The sequence below is a fragment of the Cyanistes caeruleus genome, chromosome 1 (assembly GCF_971803275.1).
Source record: "Cyanistes caeruleus chromosome 1, bCyaCae1.hap1.1, whole genome shotgun sequence".
NCBI lineage: Eukaryota > Metazoa > Chordata > Aves > Passeriformes > Paridae > Cyanistes > Cyanistes caeruleus.
Genome location: NC_141701.1, coordinates 28,767,447 through 28,789,799, shown reverse-complemented (window position 1 = coordinate 28,789,799; position 22,353 = coordinate 28,767,447). Strand labels below are relative to the sequence as shown.

Sequence of the window (22,353 nt, the reverse complement as noted above, 5' to 3'; positions counted from 1 at the left end):
CGTTAAGATGAGCAGTAGGTGCTGTAGTAAGTGTAGTGACAATGTTTACCATTTAAATTCTCAAAGGTGAAGGGACAGGTTAAATTTACTCATATAGTCCTTTAATTTCCAGTCACATTTTTAAATTTTTTTTTCACTTGGTGTCATTGCTGACTCTGTCCATTTGATCTTCTTGCACCTGTAAATTTTGGTAGTGAAAAATTTCAGAAGAGCATTTTCAGAAGAGCACTGAGAAGAAGTGCTCTTCACTCAGAGCTGAGGTTCAAACCACAGTGGAATGTGCCAGCTGAAGAACCCTGTTACTCACTGAAAAGCTATGCATGAAAGTTTCCTGTATTCTCGGTCCTTTGTAAGGAATATTCATGACCTTAATTTGACAGTTTGTCTGTTCAACCTGTGGTAACTACCCTTCCTTTCCAATTGTCTCATTACCCAGCAAAAGCTACCTTGTAAACAGGCAATTTTATCTGAAATTATTAGAAAAATTAGAAGAGGATTAATTCTGCCACTCCATCTTTCAAAGCAACAAAACCACACTTGTAGTTTTGAACATTCAGGGGCTACCTCACATACAAACTCACAAAAACATTTTGAATACACAGCAACCTTGACTTCTCTGTTCCATTATAAAATCTTGTCAAAATCGCAGGCTAGAAAAGAAGCAAAATGTCTTTAAACTTAATAATTACATTTCAGTGTCCTTTTCACATGACACAAAAAGTGGGCACTTATTGAAGAGATATCTGAGAAGGTAATGCTTAGCAAAATGGCTAGTATGCAACACAAATAGTGAGAAGAGGGCCAAAAAAAGAAAATAATGAATTTTTTTTCCTCAGGCATTATTAGGAAAGCTAACAATGAGAAAACTACATGCTTCAATCAGCTGATAGACCTCCAACACAAACAACTGGCAAGATAATCGATAAAGTTTGAGTCTAAGGCTGGAGATGATTAATGAACCATGATCTAATAGGAACAAGTAGAAGTATTTGCTCCAAAACCCAACTGCAGGTGCACACATAATCCTACATCTAAAGGCACAACAGTTTATGATCTGTGAACATCTGAGGCCAAGAACAAAGTGTTCAACTCAGATCCAGTTTGATGGGCCACAGCACTGGACCTGATGAACACTAAGAAAGGATGCACAGCTAAAGCCACTGCTGCTGAAGTATATTTATTTCTAACATCTTCTCTCACCTTAAGTACTTTTTAGACATACCTCCATTTCACAAATAAAGTTATGCAGATTTTGTTATACAAAAGCCACAGAAATGGTACAGAAGACATCTTAAAAATAACTGTGATCCCACACACATAGTTTACAGCAATAAAGTTACAGTGAAATGCTCAAAAGGTTTACATCCTTGTCATCAGGAATTAAAAAGTAAATTAATTTTAAGTCTGGCTTTTTGGGAAGACCTTCAAATAGGAGGCTGACCTGGTTAATAAAAATTGTCTGGCATTAGACATATCTTAAAATTAAACATATCTGAAAATTATACAAAATCAACTGATATAAAAACCTGGCATTTATAATACGCAATCCGTTAAAACTTCAATATACCATTTTTTCAAAGTAAAAATAGTGGGACAGCAGTACATAAAGTCAGATTTTCCATAGCACTGCTGTGTCTTAACTAAACAACCAATGAGACAACTTTCTCTTCAACAGGAAAAAAAAAAATCAGTCTAAAAACCGATCTGACATCGTTTTTTTAAAGTGCATTAATTATCTGAACAGTGCACTGATGCTTTTAACAATCTTAAATACAAAAATGCAGAGAACCAGTATAATTTTCAAAGTTTACAACAACTACCACCTAGAATTAAATCACTAGTATTTCTTAATTTATAAACTCTTTAGATTCAGGTATGTATCGTCCTCTACGTACATTCTGTAAAACACAACGTAAATCTGGTCCTGGTTAGTCATTGCATTTGTAGCTTATAAAAAATTATGAAAAATTAGAAAATTATGTAAGGAATACATACTATGGGCTTATTTTTTTGCCCGCTGAAGTACTGAAAACTCTCTTGGATTCAATGATTCCTTAGATTTTGAAACACACTCATCCATGAAGAAACCCAATTGAAATTAACAAAATGCAAATCATATTGCAACTTAATTTCAAGTACATTTGGTGATAGGTGTGCTCAGAACATAATTCTGGAAGATGCACATTATTTTCTGGCACAGTTATTTTTGAAATTGTAATGGATTTGCAAGTGTACTGGCCACATATAATGCTAAAGAAGAGATTGTGTCCATCTACCATTGGAAATGTAGAATGATGACTACAAAACCAATGATAGATAAGTAATAAAGGCTTTAAATTGTAGTCAAAACTACAAGCAACCAGCAAGTTTGGAAATGTGTGAACCACGTCTACAAAAACTGCAATGAGGTAAGGAAATCAATACACTGGAGACTGGACAGAGAAAGACTGGATAAACAGTAATGCCTTCATCTTTTTGGGCTCAGGATCAGATATGATGATGTGGTATTAGGACAGTGGGTTTTATTTTTGTCACTTACAGAACCAGAGATCTTTATTTATCTATACATCAGAGTCTCTTGCTATGTGTTCCAGTGTAGTATAAAACTTGAAAATACTAGTTGCATATATTTGCTTATTTTTCTAGATTTTTATCTAACTGTGATGTTAAATAAAATACTCAACAGTTAAAGCTTACTTAGAATGTTGTTCAATCTCAAAGCTCTACTTAGCAGCCACATCAGTACTGAAAGACTACCACCTATTCAAGGTGTAGAACAACCACCATGTGGGATATGAGACAACATTAGATAAGGACATTTATGGTGCAGCTTTGGTGTTCAGTTGGTTGCATCATCTCTTCTCAGAGGAATTACTTGAAGTGCTTTGGCTATTCTCTCTCCAATAGCTCGACTACTTGCTGCAATTATTCTTCGAGACATCAAATCAAATGGTCCACCTAGAAAGAAAAGCAAACAAAGCAACCAGTTTATATATGAAGAAAATAAGAAGCATGTATGAAGTAAGTATGAAAATAAGCACTGAAAAAGTTGAATTTAAATTATACATTATTATTTAGGACCACATTTTTCCTCTGGACAGGTATCTTGTATGAGCTGCATTTAAATTCTCTTCAATGCATGTTTACTGTCTTTTTTTCACTTTTCCAGGAATACAGCCAAGGGAGTAAAGGTTGTCTTGTTGCTTAAGAACACACAACCTGTTAATGGGCTGTGAACTGATCAGTAGTGGTAGCTTGGAAAGAGGACTGCAAAGAACTTCTTGCCTTCTCATTTCAGCTACATTTTGCTCCCTATTAGCCACTTAAAAGGACAAAGGAGTATTATGCAGGCACATGTACTTACCTGTTACATCCAGCAGTACTCCACCGGCTTCAGTAATAATGATTCCAGCTCCTGCCATATCCCAGCAGTGAATCCCCATTTCGTAATAGGCATCAGCTCCGCCTGTAGCCACAAGGCACATGTTCACAGCTGCTGTACCAACAGCTCTAATCCTAAAGGAGATACAAGATGTTGTTTTAACTGAGAAGAGTTTGCAAAAAAGTTACAGTGTCTGTGTACACTGCACAGAGAACACAGGAATGTCATGATGGAGGTGAACTGAACTAGAGCAAGTATGATGAAATGCTGAGTGAAACATAAAAAAATGGGAATTAAGTGTTGCTTAAGCAGCTTGAAGTGTTTTCAAAATACAGTAAATTTTTAGGAATTACATTTACAAATTCTGTTAATCAATTTTTGTTTAAGCACATCTTAAATGATTTCTTAAACTAGAACATATTATGGAAGATAATGTCCCACAAAACAGTAACGGTCTATTCTGCTCTTTGAATATCAGAATTCAAGGAGGGTATACACTTTTCAGTGCTAAAAACACGTATTTTTTCAGTTTCTTTGGTGATGCTCAGTAAACTTCTCTGACTTGCCAAACCTTCTAACTGTAATCACAGAAATAAATTACACAGCATAAATTTAGTCTGGATAACTTCACCAAATCCTTGCGTCACAAATTCCAGTTTCTTTTGGAAATGTCAATGTACTTAGCAAGTGTGACTTGTACAAAAAACTCCAGTTATTTCAGTTAACAGTACACTGTACATTGTAACTGATAGCAGCTAAACTATTGCAAGAAGCAACTTAAATCAACTTCAGTCTCAAACTATTGTATACAAATAAAATGCCCAAGTTGAAATCACAAATGTATTTCCTACTTACATCTTGGCATATATTCTTTAACAAGTACTTTCTACTTTTGGAAATAGAAAAATGTTAAGTGTCAAAACAAGAATCCTGAGAATCTCAGCATAAAACTTGTTAGATCAGAAACATGAATATGGCTGAGTAACGAAAAACTGTCTACTGAAACCAACTTTATACAAAATGGTTTGTGGAAATGCAGACTTTGGCTTATCTGGAGGAAAAGAAGCATGGAATGCAAACAAAATAAGAGCAGTTTATGACAATTTAAACTACTCAAATTAAAACTATGGTTTTGAAAGAGGAAAGGGAGCTCTACTTTTGTCTTATAAATACATATGTAAAACAACTTTCATTACTACAAGGTAAAGGAAACTAAGAAATGCAATACAGCTGCTGTTAATCTAGTTTTATATAGGGAAAAATAAAGCACAAAATTGTATTTAATTTTTAAAAAAAACTAGTAAATACAACACTTTGTAGTCCTGCAGGCACAAACATGCTTTGCTTCTCAACACTGATTGCTAGGGTTCTCTTCTGCATGTCACAGCTTGAAAAAGTTAAACACAGTTTCTCTGAGGAAGCTACTAGCCAGAAACATTTGAAGCATACTTCATATTTAAGATGTCAAATATAATGCAACCAAAGCGCTCTAAAAATTATCATATTTACAATATTAACCACTGTCTATATATATATATATATATATATATATATATATATGAAAATGGGAAGTATCTTACCCATGAATAGGAATACTGAGAAGTCTTTCCATATTAGAAAGGATTATTTTTATAGCCTCTGGATCACGATTTGACCCCAATTCTGTTACTAAAAGGGATTTTGTAATGTCTGTAAAAGAAAAAAAAACTTGCTCTTCCAACAGCACAACTTACATAGTCACAGTAACTAGCAGAGTTTACTTCATTGCTTTCTTACAAGACTGAATAAAAGTGAGGTATCTTAATAAAATATTACATATATAAAAGTCTGTTATTATTTGGAAAATGTCAGGAAAAATAAAATACAATGAAAGAAGCACGGTCTGCTCCAACTGTGCATATACATGAATTGATGCCACTACTAATTCTACTGATGTAAAAATTAAAACAGTCTTCAGATACTTGAAGAGCTCATTTGAAGCATGGATTTCACTTGATGTAGGGTTGTAAGCATGGAAGAGTGGTACTGACTTACAGGTCACACCTGGGAGAAGCTGAATTGTTTGGCAGATTTGTTTCACTCTAAAGAACAATCTCAGAAAGACTGCAGACATACGGGGAATTAAAAACAAAGAAACAAACTAACAAAACCACAATACATGGGAAATAAAATCTTCAACTGCCGAGTCCTGGTTTTGCACAGATCACATTATATGCATCAAAGAGAACATAAAAGGTGTTTCTCAAAACTAAACTGCCCACAGCCAAAGAAAGTCTTGCAAAACAAAAATATGAGCTAAGTAATACCAATATATCCAGGTCCCAAATTTCTCTTGTTTCACTTGCAATCTGGTAATTACCAGAAAGAAGCTACTCAGTTCAGCTTACCTTCTTGGCCTGATACTTGAAGTTTCTGACCATTGCAAAATGCACCTTTTCCTTTTCTGGCAGTATACATCTTGTCTTCTATACAACTATACACAATTCCAAACTCTATCTGCAAGAAAAAGGAAAAATATCTTGAGGGGCTTTTTCGTTTTCTTCTTATTAACTGTGAAATAGGAAATTACAGAACTTAGTTGTAACTAGGAACAAGCAATTAATCTGGATTTGATTAGATATTAAGTAATAAAAAGTATACCTTTTTGTTTACAACAAAGCCAATTGAAACTGCCACAAACGGAAACCTACAAAACAAAACATTTCACTAATTTATAGTGAGATACTAAATTTCTTTTATTACCATGATTAATCTCAATAAAGACAGTGTTCAGTTAAATGTAATATATATTTCAAAAATTAACTTGCACTATATAAAACATAGTTTTTTGGAATTTGCACAATTTAGCTGAAAATAGAGCAAACAACATTGATTACCATTTGAAACACAAACTTTTCTACCCACCAGGGGCTGCCATTTCATTCATTGATACTGAAGAATGCAGGAAGAGTGAAGACAGTAGGAGCATGCAAGACATGGTGGACTGCATCTCAGTCTAGTTTGAAACAATCAACCAATTAATTATTTATTTTTTTGTTATTCTCAGACATTTGCTTTTATTCCTTCTGCAAAAAAACCCAAATTTAAGCCTGTAGATTCAGCAGAACGGGATATTTTCTTATAACTTCCTGAATATGTTATTTAGCATGATTCAAAAGGTGTTTGAAAGCCATTGTGCACATCGCAGCAGTCACTTCAAAACTGAAATCAAACAGACTCAGAAAAGCTCACAGGGGTCAAAATTTGTCACATTTAAAAGAGGTAAGAAACAGGCTGTCAGCATTACTATACTAGTCCCCTCCTCATCTTGTTGCGAAATATCACTGATAACTACTAGTGATATCCTGATTTCCTTCATAGCTGGGGCTCCTAGATGTCAATGGATTTGAAATTTCTTAGAAATTTCAAACCTGGAGCTGTTACTCCTTTCCTGAAGTTGAGTTGCTTCAACTTCTTATTCTGAATCCTGCTCCTGTACAAATCTGCCCATCTATCTTTGGAATCCATGCCACAGGCTGCTGACCCCTGCCATATAATACAGGCCTTATATGGAACTGATGTAGGTAACAGAGCAAGACTGTCACAACACTCACAGGAACATTAAAATGCCCAATGGCTCTCAATATGTAGTAACTGTAGCTATTAACAAGTTCATAGTATCTCTTTTAAAGCAGTTTAAAAATTAAAAACAACCTTACATGCATGGAACTGGAGAAATAAAAAGGGTAATCATTTGAGATTAACTAATAAAAAAAGAAAAAGAAAGGTGGACCTGTGTACAAAGTTGGTAGTTCCATCAATAGGGTCTATAATCCATGTGGGGTTATCTGTCAGAATGCTGCCCTCTCCAGCTGCAACAGATTCTTCTCCAATAAAGCTACAGTTGAAACACATTTAAAAGACAGAAATTGTTTAAAATATCTGAATTACAACATTGTCCTTGACATTGAAATTCTTAAAAGTGAGATGAAGCTTTGAGTACCACCAGTGATCATACGCAAAAAGCTGAGAAATACATTATTTATCCGGAAAGCACCAACCATATCTGACCAAGCTTGCATGAATATTTATAATGTCAAGGATAAGCACAACATGCTGGGAAATAATTTTATGTTTAAACTCAGAAGTAATACCAGAATTTAGCATTCAGAATATTGATGTTTTCATCATTTTTTTCCAGTAACATCATCAAATTTTCTTCAGAATACCTATAGCTATTTATACCTTTCAGCTTATTTGTGCTATTTGACATTATTTTGTACCTTGTGTTTTCAGTGAAGACTTTGTGGTCTTATGTACCTGGTTAGAACACTGCAGCCACTGTTGAATTTCAAGGCCGATTTCAACCCAGATATGACAGAAAGTTGTTAATCTCAAAACTTTAGTTTTACAAGCATGACAAAAGGGATGAAATTCAAACCAGAGCTGCTGAAGAAGATGGATAAGTGCATACTCAGCCACAGTACTAAACTCCAGGGACACAGAAGTAACAGTGCCACAGCACCCCAAATTTCACAAGTTTTCCTGCTCATTAATGCATTTTAAACTGCAAAATTATTAGAATGACTTAAGTGGGTGGAATTCTCTTTGAGGCCTTTTGCAGGTTGTCACAATTTATCACAAATTACTCAACCTATGAAAAATCTGCAGCACACTTTCCTTCAAAAACGTGTAAAATAGCTGCTGAGAGGAAACAAATGAAGTCCCTTTAATATTGATTGGGAGTTTTATGATTAACTACAGAAGTGAAGATGACTAATCAGAAAGAAACAGCTTGTTTCCAAAAAGCAGCAGACCTTCAGAAGAATGAGACTGAATACAGGTGGATGAGTAATTCGCTAGAAGTTCAGCATCATTATGTCTACTGCGACATTGGTTACTTAAAATAAAAAGAAGCTAAAATAGTCTAAAATGCTTATCTATGTCACAGAAGCTGTTATTTCAAGGTCATTCCATAAGCCTTATGCATATACCAATTTGGTTACTGAACTTCTGCACCACCTCAGTTGTTCCAGTTCTACACAGATTTCTTACATTTCACACATACAGCTACAATAACAAAATCTCTGCAAAAATGAAAGAAAAAGATGGCAAACTGACTTTAAGGAAACTGTATTAAATTTGAGCCATTATGTCAAAATGCTAAAGACAGACCTATGTAAGCAAAATACATATAGATCATGCTTCAAGAATACATTTTTCAGGAGGTGGGCGACAGTGGTATAGAGAGGGGCAGGAGAAAGGAAAAAATGTGAAGAGCAATTAAGAAAACTAGTATTTTGTATGACAGTCTCTGTTATGCAGAGCAAGAAGATCCTGTCTTCTCTTAAGGATGCTTTATGTTGTAAAACTGTATGAGATTTGCAAAAGGCACACTCAGTTCCACAGGACCCATCCAACACAGACAGCAAAGGAACACTAGTCTCAAAAGCAGACAAGAAATTTGGGTTCCAGGTCTCCTGGGGCCATCTTTGATTTTCCACCACAATAACCAAGAAGTTTCTTACAGCTGGCTCAACTGCAAGTGACTTTCAGCCTAAGTTTTGTCTCATGTCAGTAGTCCTGGGGATGCCTTGTTTTTTTGCTAGAGCCCTGGGCAAAACTTCAACCCACTTCTACTCTAAAATACTTAATTTATTGAAGGAGAATGCCACAACTTTCCAGCATGCCACTTGTAATAAAACTTTTCCAAGCAAAATCATAAACTTTTCAATTTTCTTCTGTCAAAAGTATACTGGTAACAAGCCATACCTGTGAGAAGGATACTTCTCTTTTATCAAAGAAATAATGAAGTTTTCTACTTTTTGATCAGTTTCTGTCACTAGATCCACAGGTGAACTTTTAGTCATAAAAGATCTTTCTTCTTTGAGCGCTCCACAGATTATCTGTTACAACAAAAACAAATAGAAAAAAAATCTTTCACTGTTAACATTATGGAAAATATTAAGTTTCCCAGAAAAACTTGAGTATAATTTTTACAATCATTTTCCATACTGCACACACGAAACACAAGCAGTGACATAAACTAGATTTAAATGCAGGAGGTGGGATTTGCATCTCTAGTCCCTACTCAGTACAAAGTTTTATATGGCTTTAAATCTAAGTAAAAAAGGAAGATCTCCAGGTAGATGAAACTAGGGTCCATTTTGTAATAACAAGTTTTAGATTTACAAATTTAAATACCAGAGTTGAATAAAACACCTAACACTGAGCTCAAGTCAGCTATTTTTAGCCACACCCTGCATTTATGATCTTAAAACCACCAGCATCAGCTTAAGCAAGAATTCAGGCTTCACAACCCACAGAATTATTTTACTGTAGCTCAGAAAGATTTTCTGAGGAAAGGCTTTAATGAGGTTGTTGCAGACAATGTTCCAGATTCTGTAGCTCCAGGGGACAGAATTAGTACATGTGCCATCTTGTCTGGCTGCCACAGCCTTCAAATCTACTAAGCAGAACTACTAAGAACCAAAACATTTCGTAACCACTCGTGCTGAGGCTTTGTCAAGATGTACACACTTTTTCTTGTTCTAGGCCATTTTAGATCTCAAATGGCAAAATATCATCACTGTAAGGGATAGCTCTTACTTACAGAAGCAAAGCAGTCTTCACTTAAGAGGAACAATCACAGAATGCTTTGGGTTGCAAGGAGCTTTAAAGACCATCTAGTTCCAACCCTCCTGCCATGGGCAGGGACACCTTCCACTAGACCAGACTTAAGAGTTCCAACTGACCCGGCCTCAGACACTTGCAAGGATGGAGAGAACACAAGACAGCATTGTGTGCCATCAACAAGCCACTGTATAAAGCTGATTGAGGTGTTCACAAGAACACCTGTCACCTGCTTTCAGGCTGGAAAAATAATCAGGCAGACAGGAGTGAAAATCGAGATGCTCTTTGTTTACAGTTCTGAATTTTATTTTTTAAATCAAACTCAAGGAATAAGTTACTCCTTAGGCTTTAATCAGACTACAGGTCGAGGAAAAGCACAAAGTTGTTTTCTTAAGTTACCCAAGCTCCAAACATAAAAACACTCTAATCTTACACTTGAACATCACAAACTATTATGACCATTTAGGTTTTTGACAAACACTCTTCAAAAGAAATTCCAGCAGCAACCTCCTTCAAAAGTTATACACATATTAGACTCAATAAATCACGTTATCATTTATGAAGAGCTTATACGTACCTCCCCAGCTTTCCTTGCTAAACCAACTGCATAATCCATACATTCTTGCCAGGGATCTGCCATCTTTCCCGAGATGAAGAGCCTAGCAAAAGGAGAGATTAATGCAAAAAAAAAATTATTGTGGCTTGTTTTCTTTCTTTCATTTCTTTTTTTTTTTACCAATTGGAAGTTTTTTTGCTTCACCTCGTTCAAGCGCCGCTGAAATGAGGAAATGGGCTGAGCGCACGCCCCGCCCCGTGGCTGCAGGACGCGCAGGCCCCTGGCGCCGCCCGAAATGGCGGCTGCGGCGCGCGCCGCCCTCACCGCCGCCGCTGCCGCCCAGGCGCACGCGCCGCGGGCCCGCCTCCTCCGCCGCCGCCGCTCGGTGGCGGCCGCGCCTGCGTGTGAGGGAGCCCCGGCCGCGCTGTCAAAATATACAGGGGAAGTGTTGAAATTAGACTTTGATGTCGACTTCTTGTTAATAATTGGACGTGGCAGGGCGGAGATACCGTAAATGCTCTCCCTGTGGAGCATGCGATTGAAGTTTATCATAGAATTGAAAAGATGGTTTGGGTGGGAGGGAACTTTGAAGATCGTAAGCAACCCCTCTGCCGTGGCTGGGATCACCTTCCCCTTGACCGAGTTGTTCAGAGCCCCATCCAACCGGGCCTTGCTCCCTTCCAGAGGTGGGACATCCACATCATCCCTGGGAAACCTGTGCCAGTGCCTCAGAACCATCACGGAGAGCAAGTTCACCGAGTTCGACGATTTTTGAAAACGGTTTGCAGTTCAAATGATGCAATCAATATTAATTAAAATTATAGAGGAGAAGAACGTTCCAAGCCTGACTGATACCAGTTTCATTTTTTATTTTTTTTTTTCCCCTGTGGTCTTTTGAGCTACTGTCTCTCATCAAGTAAAGGCAGAATATTCAGGGCTTGTTTTGTCCTTACAAATGGCAAGTGATGTAACTGACTGTCCTGTGTAAAATGGTGATCTGGCTAAACAGGGCAAGGGTTGCAATTTGCTTTACACTTAATCATAAAATACCTACTACACCAAAAGAAGCAGTCTTACCCCACTGCCCCAATGCCAACCCAATGCAGAGCTAGGCCAAAGGGCTAGGCAAAAGTTTTGTCCTTTCCAAATCACTGAAGATCACAGTTTCCAAATCACATTTTCCACTCATTGAATCTGTTGTGTGGGGCAAGTCACTGTGCAATTCCACATTTCCTCCTTCCCATCTCATAAACAGGAATAAGCCGGCTTTATTAAGGATTCAGAGTCATTAAAGAACTACAGAGGTGGTAAGTTGTGTTTTTGTTGATTATTTTGCAAATAATTCTTTACAAGGTTATACCAAAAGCACACAGTCCTTTGGCTCAGATTTGGTTTTTGTAGAGGCAAGCTGCTGGACATGTCTCAGTACAACCTATATAGGACTACACGAGTGTTATGAAAATTTTTTTTTTTTAATATCATTATTTTATACTTAACATTACAGCAGGGGTCTTACAGATTTCAAATTTTGTATTCACCTTAAAATCAGCAGAAGTAAAACAGGAATGCCTGAAGTTCTCTCCTAAAAAGTATAAAAAATTTCCTAATCCAAACCACAATTTCTATTTCAGCTGAAATGAAATTTTTTCTTTTATGTACAAGGCTACTAGGTAGAGAACTAATCTGCAAGGTGTATTGTTATGTGTCACCTGATAAACTGAATGAACAAACATGATTTATTGATAGAAAGTCTGCAAACCAGACTGATCACACTCCAGGGTACATACTTTTCTAAGAAAGACACAGAAATAGAATTTGGTGCAAATAAAAGTATGAGAGATTACCGCCTGCTTTCTTAGTGTGATATATTATTTCTTGTTTACTACAGCATTGCCTAGCCAATCTAACAGATCAAGAATGCACTCAGAATCAACTCTTGGTGTTAATACAACCCTTTCCAAAATGTTGTATATATTACAAAAACATGCCAGGCAACCTTGTAACAGTTTGAACTGGAATAAGGCCAGAAGCTGCTACCACAGTATCTCATAAAATGTTAGTAAGTCCTTTACCTTGTGCATTCTCTAAAGTTGCAGCTAGATCAACTAAAATGCTTTTGTAGTTTGGCTAAAAGCACTGTTTATTGTAAAAACCACAAAGTATTTCTTTTGATAAATTCCTCTTCTTGCTTGCATAACTTCTAGATGCAAAAAAAAAAAAAATAAATATGTAAAGTTTGATTTATTAACTTTGAAGTGAAACAGTTCAGCACCTTCTAAGCACAGGCCAGTAAAATTAACAGTGGTTTCAAATGTGAACTGACTCCTCCAAAGTCTTTTGGTTTTTTTTTTGAAAATGCAACTGTTGAACTTCTGTATGAAAATATGCTAAGATCATGTTTTAAAAACAAAAACAAAAAGCTAAGTAATGATATGTTGGAATCTAAACAGGTAAAATGGGAGCAATTCTAGCCTATGCAAGATCCTAAAGGTCTGGGAAAGTTTCTGCTTTTTTTCCTAGCACCATTGAATAGGGTGGAGTTTTCACCTCTTCTCAATTATTTATCTGTCAGACTAATTTGACTTTGCTTCTCAGTTTCCAAAAACTACCTAGAATGAGCTTCTGTGTACAATCCTAGACACATTCCTGGAATAAGATGACAGTGAGAAGTTTTTGGAGTCTTACCAACTGTGACTTGCCATGTTTGTACTGTCATTTACACGCTGATAGCCCTTAGCCATTACTGGCAATTGATGAAAGCAACCACCCTGGTAAAACCTTTGAGGTCTCCCCAAATATTTAATTCCTGCATTCCAAGTCTATCTTCTCTTTATCCACAAAAAAAATGTTGTTTCAATTATTTTGCCTGCAACTGCTAAGGCAGAAAAATCAGGGGCAGGAAGAAGGGTCTAAGTAGTGAACAAAGATTTTCTGCTAAAAAGAAATGACCCTGTTGCACAGCAGCATTTTTTCACTTGCTTTTGTAGCAACAGTATGGGGAACAAGTTCTGTTTAGGGCTTTTCCCAACTCACTGGTTCCACAATGCTGGTAGGCCTCTAACAGCATATTCTGTACCACAGCATCCTAAGATAAAAAGAAAGATGAGTAGACAATTGCAGATGAAAGGAAGATAAAAAACAAGGGAAAAGGGAACTGTTCCTCTTGTCCTGGAAAACAAGATAACTGGAGAGACAGGCAATGGAAAGCAGAAAAATGCTCCTGTACTTTCTGCTGCCAAGAGACAAAGATTTCCAAAATATCCAGCTACTGAAAACCCTTTCCTTCATGGAAACCAAAACCACTTTCCTTCATGTGACATCCACACTACATCCAGTAAAGTAATTTATTCATACCTAAGTAATGTTAAAACTACAGTAAAAAGTACTGTAAAACAAAGTAAGTGACAGGCTTGCCAAGATCTTTTATCCCCACCTAATCACAGAATGAGATTTACAATCAGGAGTAAATGAAGTTTTTTAAATTCACTTCACCTGAGTGACTTTACTTTTGCTTCCTAAAGCTTTCCTTCTAAATGTCATTACAAGAATGAAATGTGGACCCAGTGTATGGACAGTACTGGTTTCCAAATGCAATCAAATCTGTTTGTGTAGATGTAGAAAAGATGCTGCAATAGCGTAGTATGTTTCTGTCCTTCAGAAAACTGTCATACTGCAAGTTCACATTTTCATTATTTATTAAGACATACTGTCGCCACCACTTACACAAAAATAAATACCGAATTTAAGAAAACATTCTTGATATTATACAGCTAAATACAGCAAGAATTCTAGAATGTGAATTTCTGTAATATTAGTTATTATAACTTTCCTTTCAGGAAATAGCTCTTCTGTCAGTCAAGCATCTGAGAAACTTATGGGAGTTATGTCTTTACAGTGGAAGACAGGTTCTGGCATACCAGTGATTTTAAAAGAAAACTGGACTTGCTTTAATACCATGCTTCCAAAAAATACTGGATTTTTTTTTGTTTGTGAAAATTTATTGACTACCTAAAGTAGGACTCTGTATCTTCTATAAACAGAACATCATTATCAAGATACTCTAGAATTATATTCCCTCCGTTGTACAGTGGATAGTCTTTATCAGATAGCCATGTTTCCAGTGTGTGCTCAAATGGCAAGGCTTCTCCAGAGGCAGTATGGCATAATCTCAGTTTCTGTAAGACAAATAGCACAGAAATTAACATCAAGAGTTGCCTATCCAAGATGAAAGAAGTGGGGTGGGAGAGGCACAAAAGGCAAAAGAAAAACTAAACCCAAAATGTAATAATCTAGAAAATGTTTGTTATTGTTGACTTACCTGAGATGTTGATTTGTTGTTGTCATTTTTAAGGCTTGCTAAGGAAGCTGCAAAATCTACTACTTTGCCAATACTCCACTTACTGCAAAAGAACATGGGTTTGCTTTTCTCTTTGTTCCCTTTTGGTAAAAATACTTGAAAGTAAATTCTTTCTGTCTAGAAAAACATGCAATACAAAACAAAAATTACCCACAGAAGAAACACATAATTCCAGTCATATACATCTAGTAAGTTTTTATAAGTAAAACTTAAAACTTTTTTAAGTTTTTCAGTAAAAAACTTAAAACTTCAGACCCAAAATTACCAACTGAAATTTGTTTTATTACATCAGTCCAATTTTACTGCAAAATATTAATGACCAAGATCATCAAATCAAATCCTCTCCAGCTGCAGGAGGAGAGGATAGGACAGACAGTAAGTTCTTAAAGGTGGAGAGAACATCTTTTCCCACCAGTCCTACAGCACACTGTTATGTATAGACAGACATGAAAAGGTATCTGCCCTTGTGAGAAAAAGGTGCGTTTGAATAAGCAGTATTTGTTTTTGGCAGCAGTATAGTGTCTCAAATGGGAATGCAGAAATAGTTAGAGCAGTTCACTGTACCAGAAATGCTTACTTCACAAACCAGCATTCAGATCATGACCAGATAATCCTGCATCCTGTACTGTATCCTCCTTTTATGTATTAAACACTCTTTCTACTAGACTGAAAGTTTGTTTAAGAAATGTCAAGAGTAATCTATGAGGGAGAGATTCTGAATGGGATTGGGGTAAAATATAACAAGGATGACTTCTATATATTCATCATTTAGGATCATCCTTGCGGAGTCAAAGTCAGAAACAAGACAAGACAGAAGTCTTTTTTTAAAGGATTTATTTATGTGTTCCCTCAGAACATATGGAACTATCTCAACCATGTTCATAAAACTGGCTCTGAATTTCAACCTGTACATTTTCCTTGAAATTTGAGTGTTCTCCACACAGAAGAAAAGAGAATAATGTCCTGGAGCTATCCCTCTGAAACATCAGAAAATATTAGTAACTGAAGTAAACGGAGCAGTAGTTTCTTATTCAATTGTTAAGGTAAAATTTGAAGTCCTTTTTTTGTCTTCCTGCATCCCCCAAAACCAGCAAATGCCACCAGGAAACCTGAATACATTCAGTATGGATATTTTGTGAGCTGCATTCAGGGGAACACCTACTGAGCCATCAAAACAATTGATGAAGAAACAATGCTAGGGCCTCACAAAGAAGGTCACCTTTTCAGGGTACCAAGTGGATTGTGAGCAGGAAATAAGCCCCCTGGTCCACTTGGTAAATTAATTATGTTGGACTTCTCCCTTGAACACCCGAAGGGTGGTGTTACGCCCTTACTGGAGATAAAATAAGGAAGGCTTAGGGAAAGCTTTTGCATGTGGTAAAGCTGATGTTCATACCACTCTGGCAGGATTTAATCAACAGATTGCTGACACTCCCATGCCCTCTGCTGTGCAATCTGACAATGGCATTCCTTAAAAAGAAAAAAAATCCAGGAATGGTAGGATGATCATGGAGTTGCCTGGGTGTCCTCCCGTCCTCAAAGTCAAGAAGTGGAATGTCCACTAAAATGGGCCCCAGGGCAAAGTTTCCTTATGGGAAAATGGGGTAAAAGCTCTACTTAAAAGCTGTTTGATGTTTAAAATAACCAGCAGACACTCACCAGATGCCCAGTGGAAAAAACTCATTCTCCTGCTCTCCAACCAGTAAAATGAATCCCCTACTGTCAGTCCTTCTCTTTCTTCAGGGTGACAATATTCTTATTAACTACCCTTATGAAGTTTAAATACCTATCTGTCCCTTTACTAACTCCCAAAGTAAAGGACACATAAAAAACTGTTTCTAAATGGGGACTCTGTTTACCTTCACTGAGGTTTGGATAATTCCCAAGAATGAATAATTCCTTATCATTTTTATAATTTATCATTATCACTCAGGAAATGAGTGAAACTTGGACAGATTTTTTAGCCTGAGCAAACCTGGAGTATGCCCAAGAAATCATTACTTTTACCTTTGTAGAAAACTCAGCTGTAAAAAGATGATCACAACACCCACTGTATTGTACTGACCTTTACCTATACCTCCTTCCTCCCTGTTTCATGAATGGGATGATAATCGTGTCATTCAGTTTATGAAAATAATTTCTCAATGGGTTTTTTACATATACAAATGGAGTTGTATATACAACACTCTCAATCTTCAGATGCTAATTCTGGGTGAGTAGCTGAATCTGCACCTGAAACATCTTGGTACCAATCTGAGTTGGCATACTCATCCTTTTACACTCTCAAGATTAGCAAACTCAAACTTTTAAGGCACATTCTTACCATAAGACCACATTGTCCACTGCAATGCCCCAACACATGAATTCAGTCTAGGTGGGAAAACCAAGCAGTTTTATGTTTCAGGTCTAGATGATCAGAAATATTGATATTGCTAGCCAAGTATTAAGATTTGACACTATCTGCAAAGGGTCCAGGTGCTAAGAAACCACAAGCTAAGATGTGCTATAAAATTCTGAGCTGCACTACTTACAAAACTGTGCAACAGTGATTGTAGAAATCCTGTTCTAGTCTAATAATAAAATTCTATGCTCTGCTGATCATCAAATTCTGCTAGAATGCTAAGCTTTATTCAATCTTAGTAATGTCATCTTTATACCAAAAATCCCCAAAAGACCCTGTTTGTCCCTGCAGGGCTATGTAACAGCCATGTGGCAGGCAAATACATTTCTGCTATAAAATAACAGAACTTGACTCCACTGCTCCAAACCCCACACAGACATAATGGACATAAGACTAGTGAGACTGCTTTTGGGAACCAGGCTGAAATATATCTTTAAGGGATTGTGGTCTTGAAAAATTAAATCCAAAACCAAGCTGAGGGAACTCAATGAAGATCAAGCAATTTAGAAAACTTTCCAGTTCCTTTGAGAATTCAATTATTGAAAACAAACATCACTGACCTGAGGCAAGGACTTGTCCCCACATGCGTGCATTTTCAGTTTCATTAATGCCACTTTTGCTGCCGTCTCACTGTTTTTTGCTCCTTTACGTTTTTTGCTTTTCACTTCATCACTTTTTTTAGAATCTGAGAAAAATATTAGTCCTGTTAGTGTGAACATTCTTACAGCTTCCTGACCATATTAGACCACTTAGTCTGTTGGGTCTCATTGTATTTCCAAGGATCCCATCCCCTTTTGTGTCTGTTCATATTCTCCCAAAGTCATGCATCAGAATTTTTAGTTCTAGCAGAATTTCTTTACATTGAAAAGTAGATTAACATTATCACCATGTAAACACAAGCTGCAAAAGCCAAATAGATACAAATTCTTAAATTTCTACACCTATGACCATTACAGCGTTCATATGGCAACAATTTCAGGTCCTCCGTTCTACACATAACCCCACTGTCCAGCTGGGCAGTGCTGTTTCCCATCCTAAAGCTTGTTCAAAACCTGCAGAACATTACATGGTAGAATCAGACTTTTCTGTCCATCTTGAATGTGTAGGTGTGATCCCAGCAGACTGACATGCACATCCAACACAACTGCATTATTTGCACATGAATTAATACGTAAATAATAATGGCTAAGTACAACTCCTTATGTTATAGTACTTGTAGAATGACAACAAGACAATAATTCTAAAAGAAGCCTGCTCCTTATTTACTCTTTAGAGATTCTCCTTGTACTGTTATTTTGGTTCAGTTTAGATGAAGAATATTAAATGCTAACATGTAAGTTAAGGGCTATTTAACCAAGGAACTCCTATCACTTCCTCTCATTTGGTCAAACCTGACCCCTCAAAGGAGGCCAGAAGCTCAAAGAGTGTTCTGAAAAAGATATAAGAAAAAGAATATATATCCCTCTGTACTTGCCTATAATATCTTGAACAAGCTGCTGGGTGGCAGCCATTCGAGGTTTCGGCATGTCCAGCTTCTCACATTCATGGTCTGATTGATGACGATGCCTGTAAACAACAAAGTAAAACTTATATTGACTTTTCCATACATCAGTGAATGAATATTGATGTTTAAACACTCTGTTCCACTCACTTGAGACAAAAATGTTTTTCACAATAAGGACATAACACTGGCAAAAGCTCCTTTCCATTGCAGTCCTTGTATGAGCATGGGTAAGATCTGTGCTGATCGGGTTTCACAGAAGTGTTTCTCACATTCACCTAGGAGTAAGTACAAAATATTTTGTGTAAATCAACAGATACCACAGATATAAGCTGCAATCCCAGCTTCCCCAAAGATCTGTCCTAGCTCTCCATTCTGTGGGCAAACCTGGTCTGGCTATTCCCTCCTGCTTTTGCCCTGGTTATGTGTAGCTCAGAGGCAGAAAAAGAACCGTCATCCTACTCAGACAATTTACTTTCGAGCGGAAGAAAAAGAGTAGATTCATTTTTTTTCAGCTTTTCACATTCTCAGTTAAATAATTCATATTTATATACCATATGCATTAATCTAGTCTGAAAACACACAGCTAAGTTGCATGGAATTTTAATTTAAGGCTGTCATATATTATTAAATTACCTCAGGACACCCATGAGCATCCCGGCTCCTGTGCTGAAGGCTTTATGGAAAAAGAAGAAAAAATCACACTGTTATCAACATTCCAGGAAAAAAAAAAACCTGCATGTGAAAACATTTAAGTGTTTAAAGAGTAATCTGACAAGTTTTATCATGGGAAAACTTCAATTAGATAATGAATCTTCTCCAAAGTTTGTTCTATCCCCATGCATTTCACTTCTTGAATGGATAGATCATATTCTTTCTCAGAATGTAAAACATTTAGCTTTTGGAACTTATTCCTCAAGGTAAACAAACCATTTCAAGAGAATGAAGACACTAGCATGCTTAAGAGTTCAGTTCAAAGCAACCAGAATTTGTCTGTTTAAATGGATTTTCAATCACCTTTCAAAATGGCAGAAATCCCTTGAAGGCTTCTCATATTTTAGAAGTGAAATCTGCCCCCAATCTCTGAGTTTCTCTCAGCTAATCCAAAGTGTAAATCAAAGTGCAGGCCCTGAATTCAACCTTGCAAGAAACCCCAAACTCTTTTTCAAGAAAAAAACATAATCAGACCACTCATTTTGTGACAAGATCACCCATTTAGTTGACACTAGGAGGCCAGCAGATGTGGTGTTCTGCATTTTAGCAAAGCTTTTGACATTGTCTCTCAGAGTGTCCTTCTTGACAAAAGGTCCAGCACACAGGTAGACAAGTCTGTAGTATGAAGTGGCTGATGATTTGGGCTCTGAGAGCCACAGTTAATGAAATTGCTTCAGTCTGGTGGCCAGTGGAGTTCCACAGGGCTCAGTTTTAGTACCAGTGCTCTTTAATATTTTTATAAATTATCTGGATACATGCTATGGTTGCCAGCCATACTAAACCAGGAAAAGCTGTGAACTTCCTTGAGGGTGGAGAAGTCACACAGAGAGATTCTGGACAGACTAGAGAGCTGGGCAGTCACCAACCATATAAAATTTAATGAGAGCAAGTGCAGGATTCTTCACCTGGGATGAGGAAATCCTGGTGACAGCATTAAACATGAGGAAATGGAAAACAGCTGTGTCACAGGAAGTTCAGGTTGAACACCAAGAAAAGTTTCTTAGGGTGGTAGGGCGCTGGATTGGGCTCCCCAGTGAAGTGGTCATGGCATCAAGTCTGTTGGAGTTCAAGGACTGTCTGAATGATACTCTGTTGTATGCTTTAGTTTTAGTCCTGTGAAGAATAGGGAGTTGGACTTGTTGACCCTTTCAACTTGAGATACTCTGTGTTTCTATGAACTTACCAAAAGATACCTGAACAGCCATCACATACAAAGGGAAGAAAATCTGAAACAAAGATATTTGTTTTCAGTTAACACAACATGGTTGTTGTTTTGCTAATAGTTTCTAGTTTAATTTTCACATTATTAACTTTTGCTTACATCACAGGGTAGGAATCTTTATAAGAATACTTAGCAACTGCATCTACAGTTTAGCTAGAGGTAGCTTTTGTTAACTCCCCTAATTTGTATTACAGAAAAACATATGAGCAGGTAAATAATATACCTTCCAGAAGTTGGAATTAGGCTTTAAATTAAAATTTTTTCAACATCAAGCTATGATACTGGAACATTTGGCTAGCCATCAAAATTACCAGTTATGTTAAAAACTGAATTTATTGCAAGATCCCTCAGAACACTATTTACAGACAGTGAACAATTTACATTTTATTTTATGAGTTGCCAACTGGAAGAGATGCTGGCTCTTTGGAAGGGAGAGCATCTCCTCCACTGGACAGTCATAATGATCCTGCCCCTTCTTCACATCATATCATACATACTGACCTTGGGTGATTAAAATTACACACACTTCCTAAGCCTCTGTACACATCCCCTGCCTACCACATAAATTCTTACAGATAAAATCACTTCACTATCTGCCGAACTCCACCACATCATTAATGGCAGCAAATTCCAGGTCCAGCCCACTACTCTGCTTCTCCATCCTTCAGATTTTATTCTGACAGACCCCCACGCAACTGGACCGTGCAGCTCAGGTCGCGATCATCTCAATCCCTTCATCTCTGAGTGGTCCCTCAGAAAGCCTTCAGTACAGACGGTTCTGCCGCTTCTTTCTGAGAGGTTACATCTCCAGTCACACCTCTCCGAGATCACTGAAGGCAGCCAAGTGTGAGGAAGGGGCAAGAGGGCTATTAACCACCCAGTGACACAACCGAGGTGACAGACGCTGGCACCGGACTGTGGCAGGGCTATAGCAGCACAGAGGACTCCCCGAGCTGGGGGGGGGGCACTCCTCGCAGCCCCCGCACCGTCCCCGGCCCACCATCCCCGTCTCCGCCGGGACCCGCCGCGCTCCCCCTTACCGAGCTGGCGGCACTCGGGCACCCCACAGTGCTGCCCCACCTCCAGCTCCGCCATGTCCGCGGCACGGAGGAGGCGGGGAAGCGGCGGGGCGGGCGGGGCCGCGCCGCGGAGGGGCCGGCGGGGCCCGCCCCGGGGCAGGGCCTGAGCCTGAGCCTGAGCCCGAGCCCACCCCCGCCCCGCGGGCTCGGAGCTGCGGGAATGCCGGCGGGATCGGCCGCATCTCCGGGCTCCGGAAAACCTGCTCTTAACAGCCCTTGTCAGTCCAAGCTCCAGACTTCAGCGGGCCCATTCAGACCCAAACATTCAGAGGCGCGGCTGGTTCTCCTCCTGGGCTGTTCCAGGCAAAAAAGAAGTGCATGTTTTGTGTCTTATTTGTGTCGCTATTTGCGTCGCCCTTCGGCGCAGAGGCCATTCCCGGAGGCAGAGCGGAGATAGCCCGGTTTCCCGAAGTACTTCATGCACCCTGTAACCTGTTGATGCCAGAGGTTTCCTTAGCCATGGCGCACGCACCACTTTTGTAAAAAAACACATTCCTTCAGAATTCAGTGTTATTTTCCCAGCCCTGAC

At 38.0% G+C, this 22,353-nt stretch overlaps 2 protein-coding genes across 3 annotated transcripts; both read right to left on the bottom strand.

The window, feature by feature from the left end:
• Positions 1-1,161: 1,161 nt before the first annotated feature.
• Positions 1,162-10,912, bottom strand: IMPA1 (inositol monophosphatase 1). The gene is made up of 9 exons (XM_023920838.2): positions 10,755-10,912; positions 10,572-10,653; positions 9,134-9,267; positions 7,155-7,259; positions 6,023-6,068; positions 5,770-5,878; positions 4,963-5,071; positions 3,365-3,516; positions 1,162-2,958 (listed from the first exon to the last, which is right to left on the bottom strand). Exons 2-9 carry the CDS (start codon positions 10,632-10,634, stop codon positions 2,840-2,842), a joined length of 837 nt encoding a protein of 278 aa, XP_023776606.1. The 5' UTR covers positions 10,635-10,653; positions 10,755-10,912; the 3' UTR covers positions 1,162-2,839.
• A 3,315-nt stretch (positions 10,913-14,227) lies between these two features.
• Positions 14,228-21,888, bottom strand: ZFAND1 (zinc finger AN1-type containing 1). 2 transcript variants are annotated; one of them, XM_086883964.1, is made up of 9 exons: positions 21,786-21,863; positions 20,707-20,749; positions 20,429-20,579; positions 19,446-19,485; positions 18,960-19,087; positions 18,783-18,874; positions 17,869-17,993; positions 14,869-15,024; positions 14,228-14,725 (listed from the first exon to the last, which is right to left on the bottom strand). In XM_086883964.1, the coding sequence occupies exons 3-9, from the start codon at positions 20,455-20,457 to the stop codon at positions 14,555-14,557; spliced, it is 741 nt and encodes a 246-aa protein (XP_086740090.1). In that variant the 5' UTR covers positions 20,458-20,579; positions 20,707-20,749; positions 21,786-21,863; the 3' UTR covers positions 14,228-14,554. The 2 variants fall into 2 exon arrangements, with proteins under 2 accessions (XP_086740090.1, XP_023776604.1); XM_023920836.2 differs by lacking the exon at positions 20,429-20,579 and having other exon boundaries at positions 21,786-21,888.
• Between the last annotated feature and the right edge of the window lie 465 nt (positions 21,889-22,353).

What these genes read in the sequence shown, in the direction of transcription:
- IMPA1 (XM_023920838.2), bottom strand. Translation starts at nt 10,634, where the DNA reads ATGGCAGATCCCTGGCAAGAATGTATGGATTATGCAGTTGGTTTAGCA. An exon ending in ACTACCAACTTTGTACACAG is followed by an intron (nt 6,069 to 7,154) that starts GTCCACCTTTCT and finishes TTTGTTTTGTAG; the next exon opens with GTTTCCGTTTGTGGCAGTTT. An exon ending in AGTACTGCTGGATGTAACAG is followed by an intron (nt 2,959 to 3,364) that starts GTAAGTACATGT and finishes TTTTCTTTCTAG; the next exon opens with GTGGACCATTTGATTTGATG.
- ZFAND1 (XM_023920836.2), bottom strand. Translation starts at nt 21,840, where the DNA reads ATGGCGGAGCTGGAGGTGGGGCAGCACTGTGGGGTGCCCGAGTGCCGC. An exon ending in GCCCGAGTGCCGCCAGCTCG is followed by an intron (nt 20,750 to 21,785) that starts GTAAGGGGGAGC and finishes TCTTTGTTTCAG; the next exon opens with ATTTTCTTCCCTTTGTATGT. An exon ending in GCTTGTTCAAGATATTATAG is followed by an intron (nt 17,994 to 18,782) that starts GCAAGTACAGAG and finishes TATTTTTCTCAG; the next exon opens with ATTCTAAAAAAAGTGATGAA.